We start from the raw sequence: 11,603 nt of genomic DNA, 5'->3' as shown, positions 1-11,603 counted from the left end.
CTCTCGGAACCTTCTCTTTCGCCTCTCCTCCTCAGGGGGCGGCGCTTGCCGGGGGCTTGTGGCGGGGGCAGCGGCGACTGTGGCTGCCCTCTTCTTCTCTCTCTGGTTCGATCTGGATACGAAGGGGGCAGGAGGTCTGCGGGGTGGGGAAGACGGAGGTAACGGGACAGGTTTTTTCCCACTTAATGAAGGACTGCGGGTTGATTTCAACAAAACACAGGGGGGGTTTCGCAAAATTGCCACGACGGACGGCAGAAGCGATGCGTGCTTTATTATTAGGGGAGATTCCACCTTGCATCACTGAAGATCGTCACGTTCGTGACGGTGAGTGCCTCATTCAAGTAAGTTGTCGAGGTTCCAGGGTGAGCGTCTTGGCCGCGTCGAGCAGCGCTTCCTGAGTGCCGTTGGTATGCCGCCTCACACAACGCCAGAAGCCACTATGCCATCTGCTGCTTGTCACGGTGTATTGTATGGCGGGTGGGCAAGGGCGCATCCGTCCGTACATGGGGGACCCCTGGATTCCGCGACCCTACTCCTTTCAGACCATTACACCCAAGGGCAATTGTTGGTTTAATCATGTGTCTAACTTCCTCGACGGCAATGGTGCATGGAGAGTTGATCGCTTGAGACGCTTTTTTTGGCCGATGGATGTGGATCACATCGTGAGGATGAGAACTTCACCTTGACAGCGGGCTGACTTTCTATCTTGTTTTCCGGAGAAAGGTGGTACGTTTACGGTGAAAAGTGCATATTGGTTGGCCACACAAAATCATAACTTGACCTACTCAATGGGTGCATCAAGCTCTAATTCAGATGGCTGTCGCACGCTTTGGAATTGTGTATGAAAGTCGGTTGTTCCTCAGAAGGTGAAGATCACTGCTTGAAAGGTGGTGACCGGAACACTACCTACACAACAATGCAAGAGGTACAGACGTACGTCTACGCACGCGATCAACACCCCCTTTATGCGGCGTAGAGGGGGAGAGCTCCTTCCATGCGTTGGTCTCATGCTTGCAGGCTCGCATCCTTTGGGTGAATATGCGAAGGAATCTCCCAGGTGATAATCTTCTGATTGATAATGCAAAGAAGTGGTTCATGCACTTGCTCAATTCGTCATCCGATGAGGACCATGATATGCTGATCATATTAATATGGCGGATTTGTCATCTACGCAATGATAAGCTCCACGGGAAGGACACCCCACCCGTTGAGTTTTTGGACATTTATTATAAATCCACCGGGCTTGTCGGGCGGTACTCGCATGACGATATTCTAAAAGGGAAGATGTCTGTCGCTGCCATTGATGTGTGTGTTGAGAGGGTGACGAACCCTCCGGCTCCCCGGCCTGTCCCACCTCCTCACAGGGTGGCTCTCTCGGTCCATGGCTCCTTCCGGGAGATTGATGGCTCTACAACGGCTGACATGGTTCTCAGGGATAGCGAAGGAGTAATTATTTTTGCAACATACATGTTCATCTTCCACTGCAATGACCTGTTGGAAGCGGAGCTACATGCAACCATGCAAGGCATGGCGTTGGCGATTCGACGCTCCTTTCAGACCATTACCCCGAAGGGCAATTGTCGGCTCAACCATGTGTCTAACTTCCTCGACGGCAATGATGCATGGAGAGTTAACCGCTTGAGACGTTTTTTCTGACCGATGGATGTGGATCACATCCTGAGGATCAGAACTTCACCTTGACAGTAGGCTGACTTTCTATCTTGGTTTTCGGAGAAAGGTGGTACATTTACGGTGAAAAGTGCAAACTGGTTGGCCACACAAAATCATAAGTCGACCTACTCAGCGGGTGCATCAAGCTCTAATCCTGATGGTTGTCGCACGCTTTGGAATTGTGTATGGAAGTCGGTTGTTCCTCAGAAGATGAAGATCACTGCTTGAAAGGTGGTGACCGGGACACTACCTACACAACAATGCAAGAGGTACAGACATCTGTCTACACGATCAACACCCCTTTATGCGGCGTAGAGGGGGAGAGCTCCTTTCATGCGTTGGTCTCATGCTTGCAGGCCCGCATCCTTTGGGTGAATATGCGAAGGAGGTGGCCTCTCCCAGGTGATAGTCTTCTGATTGATAATGCAAAGGAGTGGTTCATGCACTTGCTCAATTCGTCATCCGATGAGGACCGTGATATGTTGATCATGTTAATATGGCGTATTTGGCACCTACGCAATGATAAGCTCCACGGGAAGGACACCCCACCTGTTCCTGCTACGGTTGAGTTTCTGAACAGTTACTATAAATCCACCGGGCTTGTCGGGCGGTACTCGCATGACAATATTCTGACAGGGAAGATGTCTGTCGCTGCCATTGATGTGCGTGTTGAGAGGGTGACGAACCCTCCGGCTCCCTGGCCTGTCCCACCTCCTAACAGGGTGGCTCTCTCGGTCGATGGCTCCTTCCGGGAGACTGATAGCTCTACAACGGCTGTCATGGTTCTCAGGGATAGCGAAGGAGTGATTATTTTTGCGACATACATGTTCATTTTCCACTGCAATGACCCGTTGGAAGCGGAGCTACATGCAACCATGCAAGGCATGGCGTTGGCGATTCGACACTCCAACCTTCCAGTGGTTCTTCGGTCGAACTCTTCTAAAGCTCTTTCAAGTTCGTCTACCGATGGATTATCTCTTTCCGCGTATGGTTCTGGAGATTACGGATCTTCTTGGTAGTAGGGAGTTTTTTCCTCAGAAAGTTAGTCGTACCCAAAATAGAGTTGTTGATTAGTTGGCCAAGTATAACCAATCTGAGCGAGCCATCGCCGTGTGGTTGGGCTCGGTTTCATCATGTATTAAGGATTTGTGGCCTCTTGACTGTAACTCTATGGACTTGCAATAAACACTCCCTTACCCCCCCCCCCCCCCCAAAAAAAAAAAAACCACTATGCCAAAATCATGGCTCTGCCTCGTATGGATGGGCCGAGCGAACTGGACGGTTGAGTTTAACTATGTTGTATGTTGCATGTTATTTGCCAGCTAGAACTACGGAAATTCGTTGGGGCATGGAGCTGCAGGAACATACAGTTGCTCGTGAGCTTGGGAACCCGGCGACAGTTCGAGAGCTTCGCAAAATAGTGAAGCAAGAAGGTCCCGTCCTTGCATTTCTACACTTAGAAGGTAACAGAGGAGAACAACCATGCTAAGTTGAAAATGCTACCAAATACATCCTAAACTCCACCCCAAAGCACACTCGGTCAATCCTGAAATATACCACTAAAATTAATCAGACTTTGCCATAGTGTGACCCCCAAATCTAGTTGTCACATATACAAAGTTTGCACATGTAGATAATTCCTAAACAATATTGTTTGTCAAATCCCTTTGTCACTTCAACTTTCGGAGCCATGCATTCCGAGTCAAGAATCCCGAGTCCACCACACTCTTTAGCCATGCATTCTGGAGGCTAGTTAACCAAGTGTTTTTTTAACAAAACTCTTGCCACAACATTCTGGCTCTGCATGTGTCCATATTCTTCACATATCCTTTTTGGCCTTCCAGGAAGGAAAGCATGTAGTACAAAGAAATGCACTCATGCAAGAGTTAAATCGAAATAACTATATCTCCCAGTGATAGCAAATTCCTCTTCCAGCCAGCCATTTTCTTCTCAAAATTTCCTCCACCGATACCCATTGGGTGTTACTTCTGTAATAACAGAAAATCTATTCAACTAGCGCATTAGGCATACATGGTCTACGGAATGAACTACCCATTGTTATCTTTCTTTAACATGATTGTCCATTGTATCGAGTCGCCAAGGATGGGCGAAAAAGAAGGGGGAGGAAGAAATGCGAGATGATGGTTCAAGAGTCTACTAGCATGCTTATACAAAGAGAGAAGGTGCGAGTGCAGAGAGGGATGAGAGAAAAAAAAAGAGGAAAAGACCATCGGCATCTGCATCGAGTGATGCACACTTCATAAGAAAGAACCACCGAGATCAGCACATAAAACCACTGTGAATCAAGTTGACATTTTCCTTATAACATGACTCGAATCGAATGGAGCTGATGAAATGAGCTATTTCCCCTCCCAAACAATGAACACTTGAGAGACGCCACCAAGTTTACAGTTGCAAATCGTCCCTCCAATTCCAAACGAATAAAATCAAATTTAACAACCGCAACAAAACAACTCCCAAAGCCCCCCGTGGATCCAATTCTTTCTTGTCCCAACGAAAGGCCCATTTGGTTATTTCACCTCCCTTAAATCAATTCCTACGGCCCATTACCCCGGTCGGCCCATCCAATTCCATCTTCTTTTTCCCCTATCAAATGAAATCGATCCTCCCTACGTGGAATTTTTCTGATCACCGTCGATCATCAGACTCGCAGTTCCACGGTGTGCTTGAGGTCGCCGACGTGCAGCGTGTGGCCGCCGAGCGCCACCTTGCGGCCGCCCAGCTCGTCCACCACGCTCAGGTCCCTGCACACGTCCACCCGGAACGCCACCGTGCCGGCCTCCCCGGGCGCCAGCGACACCTTCTCGAACCCGAGCAGGTGCTTCGCCGGCGCGTTGTGGGCCGACGGCGGCGACGAGAACAGCAGCACCGAGTGCGCGCCGGCCACCTCGCCGGCGTTCCGCACCTGGAGCTTGACGTCGAACGCCAGGTCGTCGCAGTGGTCGCCGGCGGCCTCCACCGACGCGCACTCCTCGGCGCGGCACGGGTGGTCCTCGGCCAGCCGCATGGACACGTACGACGGCGGCGCCGACACGAGGCTGTGTGACATCTTGGTGTAGCTCAGGCCGTCCCCGAAGGCGAACACCGTGTCGCCCGTGTAGAACCGGTACGTCCGGCCCGGGTAGCCCGTCGACGTGTCCGGCCGCATCCGCATGTCGGTCATGGTGACCGTGTCGGCGTACGACGCCGGGTACCACGTCACCGGCAGCCTCCCACCTGCGCCCATGACCAAACCAGAGTGCTTGCTTGTCAGAGAATGCTCGACGTAATGTGGTGACCACCGACGAGCACTTGGTAAAAAATGATGCAGAGACGCAATGGCACTTACTTGGGTTGTGGCTGCCGAAGAGGATGTCGGCGAGGGCGGCGCCGCCGGCTTCGCCGGGGTAGCCGACCCAAAGAATGGCAGCGATCTTGTCGCTGGCCTTGGCGAACGAGATGTCGAATGGTCCACCCGACATGACGACGAGGATGACAGGCCCGCTGGAGGCGTTGGCGACGGCCGACACGAGCTGGGTCTGCTGGCCCGGCAAGAGGAGGCTCGTCCTGTCCAGGCTCTCGCGCTCAATGGACTGGTCGGCGCCGACGACGAGCACGGTCACGTCGGCACTGGCTGCGGCCGCCACGGCGGTACTGAGCTGTAGGCTGTTCCCGCTGCACCCGACGTTGGTGCACCCCGGCTGGTACACGGTGTTGACCTTGGCGCCCAGGCCCTGGAGCGGCGTCGTGTACTTGCACGGCGTGCCTGATGGCATTGTCAGTACACAAACACTTTAGTCCACATGGTGAAGCTGATCATGGTATCAAGTCGTCAACAGCAGTTAGCAATCTGATCGATACCTTCGTAGTTGCCGATCATGGTGAAGCTGGCATTGGCGTTGGGCCCAATGACGGCCATGGACTTGATGGACTTTGCCGAGAGCGGCAGCGCGCCGCTGTTCTTGAGGAGCACGATGCCCTGGCGCGCCGTCTCGCGTGCCAGCTCCCGGTTGGAAGACGTGCACACGTCCTTGGGGCCGAGGCTGCCGAAGGCGAGCTGCCGGGGGTCGCCGTCAAAGAAGCCCAGGCGCATGAGCATGATGAAGTTGTTGGTGATGGCCCGGTCGACATCCTCCTCCGAGAGCTCGCCGGCCTGCACCGCCGCCACCGTGTGCTGCGCCAGGAAGTTGCCGCAGTTGAGGTCCAGCCCTGCCGCAATTGCATTTGGCAATGTCAGGCATGAAAATTTCTGAATCCAGAATTTTATGCAACACAAAACTTTTGCTTCATCATCAATGTACTAATTGCAAGTAAAATGACAGAACTACCGAAGCTCGTACTACGTACACACTTGAACATGACTGGATTGCACTTATGTCTAGGGACCATGGATGATTTACAAGCTAGATCAAGTAGAACAGTGGCATGTATAATTGCGTGGGCACACCGACACAACCGGGAATGATTTCTTCATGTCGATCAGGATGCAAGTTGTCAAGGTCCATTAAGCTTTAAAAAGTTGTTGCTAGGAGCCCATCAATTACACCAGACCGGACGCCCTAACAACTCGATGGCTACTGCTAATCTCGACTTCGTACTGATTGCTAACTGCTGCTAGGCGTTCCGCTAATAGTACTGAAAAAGGCTTTCATCCCGTTATATATATATATAAATAATAAAGCAACCACACATTAGAGTAGAGCTATATATATATAAATAATAAAGCAACCACACATTAGAGCGTTGCACTAACAGTAACAGATCATCATCAAAACATCTGCATTGTCTGTACTACATCTGCATTGCGTATGCATAGTCGCAATGTGTTATGTGACGGATGGACGGACCTGATTTGATGGTGATAGCGGCGGCCTCCTCGGGCGTCTTGGTGTAGTGCTGCTGGGTGTAGAGCACGTCGACGGAGTCGCAGTCCGACACGATGTATCTGCAGCCAGAACAAAACAGAAATGCATATATCATCAGAAACTTTGAATGTACATCTTCTCTGAAACTAAGTAGCAGTGCAGCATTTTGCAGCATGAAGTGGATGCAGAAGGAGGTACCCATTAAGCTTCCAGTCCCCTCTGATGACTCCCTCCAGGAGGTCCTTGTCGGCGCAGGTGGGCTTCCCGTTCACCTTGTTGTAGGAGCACATGACGCTGGCCACATTGCCGTCCAGCACGCAGCTCTTGAACGGCGGCTGGAACGTGTCGTCCAGGTCCTGCTGCGACACCTGAATTTCACACAACAACACACAGGAAACTGTCACAAACTTGCTATTTTCTGCCACTACTTTCGTGTTTTCCTTTCTCCTTATCGCAAGCTTCTAGTTCACGGATGTACGGTTAATCGTTCAGAAAGTTTGGCATGCTGCTTCTCTGACAATAATGCTGGAGTGGAGTGACGCATGCTGCTAGTGAGTAACGACAGTGTTCCGAGTGCTGATCGCAGAAGCACGATAGCTTGTAATGCGACACCCATGATTAGGCGCACCATCATCATACTATAACATTATCTGCTTAGTGATCCACATACTGCTAAAAACAGAAGATGCCGTCGCTGCTCGTGTCCTAGCGCACCACCGTACCCCGTGATGCATAGGAAAATGGATGGAATCAATCTGTGACAAGGGCTCCCAGACGCTGCCAGCGAGGTGGCATTGCAGCATTGTTTTATGGGTTTTGGGCGATGGTCATTGCCTGGATGTGCCATCTTTTTTAGAGGAGCTGCAACCACCAGGATCTGTGGTGATTAATTAATTAAAAAAAACAGCTCGCAATCTGTATCTATCCACCTACACCTGTCCAGACATTCCCCAATTCTGTAGTTAAGTGTACAATGATTAAGTTGGAACTTATAAGTGTGTTGCATAATTTACTAAATTTGCAGCAGCGGGGTGGATCAGGGTGCAGCAAAGTATTGCAACTAGCAGCGGGAACCTGCTGTCAACAAAAAAAAGCAGTAGAAACTAACTAGCGATGCTTTTTATTATTTTTCTTGGCGGGGAACTAGCGATGTGTGGCTCAGCATCGCAGCTCGACAAGAAACGGATCCAATTTAGTAGCACAGCACTGAGTGCCACTACATTGATTCTAGCTACCATCTACCAATACAAAATTGGTGATAGATTGCTTAAATTATACTCTCTCCATCCCAAAATAAATGACTGAAAAATAACTCAATTTTATACTAAAATTAGTGTAAAGCTGAGTCATTTTTGAGTCTTTAGACGAAGGGAGTACTACCGACGCGCTTTTATCAGTAATAGTGTACTACTGTGTACAGCACGTAGTACATCATCTACGAGCACGTCAGAGACGCAGAGCCGTCCATTAAAATGCCTCCGGTGCAGGACGGCAAGCATTCACGCCATCAGCCAATCATGGCAGCCAGCCAGAGCCAGGCAACGTAACGTAGCCTGCCCAAAATCATCTAATCCCTAGCTGACTGACAGTGCACTGAAGTGAAGTGAAGCCAGCAGTGATAAGCATACCTTTGCGTCGAAGGTGTATCGCTCGACGCCCTTCCAGTTGTCGACGTCGTAGGCGGTGTAGTGCTTGCAGCAGGCGGCGACCTTGAGCGCGCCGTCGGTGACGCCGCCGGCGCCGGCGTCCTGGAGCCCCGTGACGTATCCCACGGCGTACTTGCTGGCCAGCAGCGGGTCCTCGCCGGGCGTCTCCTGGCCCCGGCCCCACCGCGGGTCCCTGAAGATGTTGATGTTTGGGCTCCAGAACGTCAGCCCCGCCAGCCCCACGTTGTGCATCGCCCGCGCCTCCGTCGACACCACCTGCACCATTTCCCAATGCATTTCACTCATCAGAATTAATGTCTACAATGTCGATCCATGCACGGTCGCTCTGAAAGTGGCGGTAGCTGGGCGTTGGTCCAGGCAAGCAGTGGATGATGATATGATATGATATGATATGGTATATGGTAGGTGCAACCGAATGAAGGGAAAAAAGAGTAATGCAGGACGGACAGCAGTGACTGGACTGGAGTGGCCACTGCCTGCTGGATTGTTGCGACCTATGAGAACCCTAATTTGGTGGGTGGGCAGGCTGGCTGTTGGATCCCAGCCTCCCCCTACATCACCAAGGAAAATAGTAGACCGATGATCACTCCATTCTAGCTTAGCTTAGCTTGGTTTAATCAACTCGTTAATCTCCAAGATGGTGTCAAACCCAGGCATCGAAAAGAACAGGAACAGCATCGTTGCCTGCCGCTACGAGTTTGTAGCCACTTTTCCCAAACTCGACGAGGACAAGAGCTAGCTGGTCGATGGACTGACGGTGGTGGAGTCTACGGCGATTTGCACTTGGAAAAAAGCTGCGCTGCGTGATATGGGACCTCAAATGCTTCCTCTACTGCTACCAGATTTGCACTTGGGGCACTCGTTTCTGAATTAATCCCCACCGAGACAGCGACGCCTCAACCAGGAACGAAGAGAGAAGGGGAAAATAGCGTCCAAGCAGTGAGAATCCACGGACGGAAAGGCAGTATCGTCGTGTCGGGTGGGGTGGAGAAAAACAGCGAGCGTCCATGTCCCTTGCACTGTGCGCACACATGCAGATGGGTCGTGGAGAAACGCTGCGACTGTGCATACACCCCTCCAAATTATGATTCCTTCCAACTACAGTCGTACTCGTCTTCAGTGGTGGTCTACCAAGTGTGAATGTCCTACTCAATAAGTGAATATCACATGGGCAAAGCGCCGGAATGATAAATTCCGGTGGTGGGGTCCATGCGGCAGTCTGTTGGTATCTGCCGCTCAAGGACCAACTTGCTCGCTGCTGCTGCTGCTGCTGCATGGTACAAATTCCCGTGACGCTTATCACGTCGTAATTCGCGGGGGTACGTCGCGGCGCGGCGCGGCGGCAGGACCTCGCGCTAGCGTTGCCAGTTTTAAGAGACACCTTGGAATTACCCTGCTACTATTGCCTGCTATTTTATTGCTCGTGTTGGTGCTACAAATGATGCGGTAGCACCATAGCTAGCACCACTGATTATGTCAGACACTCGTGGATCTGCATCGCCTTTCACCCGGAGCAGTGCGTGCCGTGTAAATTACTGCTAGCTGCTGCTGAAATGTATCTATGGCTCCGTTTGGCCATCAGTCATCTTCTCTCCACATGTCGCCACTGATTTGGACTAAACAAAAAAATTGTACGTGCTGCACCTGCAACGATGGCATGAGCAATTGAGCATCTCTCCGTGGCAAGGAAGAGGCGAAAACGCATGCATACTCCTCCCCTCCCCTGTACGCCAGCTTAGACTGACCCAGAGTTAAAACGCATGCTACTCCGCCGGCGCTGCTTTTCACAGCACGGCAGCTGCAGCAGGCGGCGTTAAATGCATGCCGCGCGTCCGTCGCCGATGGCAGCAAAAGTCGCCGGCCGGCGAGCGGGCGGAAAGGCGCCATGCGGACGGACGGACGGAATACTTTTGTAATCCAACGCTTTTCCGGCTTTTCTTGCCCTGCCGCATCGCACGAGCCAACGGAAAGAAGCAAAAGCAAGGCATATCATTCTCTCTCTCTCTGGTATGTGATCCACGCTTGCACCGGTCGAATCTCCGCTACCCAATCCACCACCACCGCCGGAGCAAAAGGACCCGCAATGCGGCCGCCGGCGGCGAAGGAAAGATCCGTATACCTCCTTTCCTCGCCACCGGTGCAAGCAAAGCAATGGCGATCGAAACGAAACGAAACGGAACGGAAGAGGGGAGAGTAGGCTGACCTCGCCGATGGCGCGGAAGAGGGAGGCGTTGAAGGAGGCGGCGGTGAGGATGGGCTGCGGGAAGCTGGTGGCGCCGGGCACGAGCGGCGAGAAGCGGGTGCCGGGGCCGACGTAGGACACGCCGTGCAGCGCCTCGGACCACCACTCGTACGCCGGGATGCCCAGCCGGCCCAGCGCCGGCTGCTTGTTCACCAGGAACCCCACCTTCTCCGCCAGCGTCAGCCGCGACACCAGGTCCCTGGCGCGCGCCGACGCCGACGCCTTCCGGTTGCAGAACCCGTAGGCCGCCAGCGTCGCGTTCGACGCGTCGCACGCGAACACCGGCGCCTGCGCCTGCGCCTCCGCCGCCCCCGCATTGCCGCCCCACCACGCCGCCACCAGCAGCGCCGCCGCGGCCATGGCCAGGAACGGTGGGCGCGCCGCCGTCGCCATTGCTGCTGGCTGGCTGGCTAGCGTGCGAGCGTGCGTGCTCTGGCTCTCCCCTCCCCTGCGGCGAGGCACTGGCACTGGTACTGGCGATATATAGAGTGGTGGTGGTTGCGCTAGAGCGTGGCGTGGGCGTGGGCGTGAGCTGGAGCGGCCCGTGACGGGGACGGCGGTGGCGAGGCTTTGTTTTCGCCGTCGCTTTGCCCCGGCCTCCACTCTTCTCGCAATTTGTGGTTTGTACTCTACCCAGCCCGTGACCGATGCCCTTCTTGGAGCCATCCGTTTCAACGCGCCTCACTTCTTCTTCCCCCTCTGCATATGCCTACGTTGCAACAACAACAACAACAACCGGAAGTCGGTGCCGTTTCTTCGTGTCCTTGCGTGCGTGTGATGTCAAACAAAGTTGGCACGTTTTAAGGAGAGAAACGAGACGTGAATTTTGGTTCTAGAACGAGTTTGGTTGAATGGTGTGGTGATCCAGATGTGGCGGTACAACGCTTTGGACTTGACAATGGGGCTTGTGGTAAAGCGGCAGAGCATAAAGGCGGTACTTTTGAGAATCTCAACGTGGTAGCTCGGGGTCGGCCGGTGATGGGTGCCGGTGGTTAACGAAAGCAGGGGTTGGAAAGCTGCTTTTGGCGTGAACGTACGCAGATGCGATCTGGTTTATTACTTCCAGCCCAGGCTTGTTCGTTAATTACCGTGGGTGAAAGCAAGGTACTATACTTTGTTGGATTATTATTTTTTGAATAAAAGGGGTTCCCCCGCTTC

General features: G+C 52.7%; 1 protein-coding gene across 1 annotated transcript; it reads right to left on the bottom strand.

The window, feature by feature from the left end:
• Positions 1-3,970: 3,970 nt before the first annotated feature.
• LOC123428208 (beta-D-xylosidase 4-like) lies at positions 3,971-11,122 on the bottom strand. Its single transcript, XM_045112393.1, has 7 exons — positions 10,407-11,122; positions 8,165-8,458; positions 6,735-6,904; positions 6,519-6,616; positions 5,533-5,880; positions 5,021-5,437; positions 3,971-4,908 (listed from the first exon to the last, which is right to left on the bottom strand). The coding sequence occupies exons 1-7, from the start codon at positions 11,109-11,111 to the stop codon at positions 4,334-4,336; spliced, it is 2,607 nt and encodes an 868-aa protein (XP_044968328.1). The 5' UTR covers positions 11,112-11,122; the 3' UTR covers positions 3,971-4,333.
• Between the last annotated feature and the right edge of the window lie 481 nt (positions 11,123-11,603).

Source organism: Hordeum vulgare, chromosome 2H (genome assembly GCF_904849725.1).
Source record: "Hordeum vulgare subsp. vulgare chromosome 2H, MorexV3_pseudomolecules_assembly, whole genome shotgun sequence".
NCBI lineage: Eukaryota > Viridiplantae > Streptophyta > Magnoliopsida > Poales > Poaceae > Hordeum > Hordeum vulgare.
Note: the sequence above shows the minus strand (reverse complement) of the source record. Positions and strands in the feature narration are given on the sequence as shown.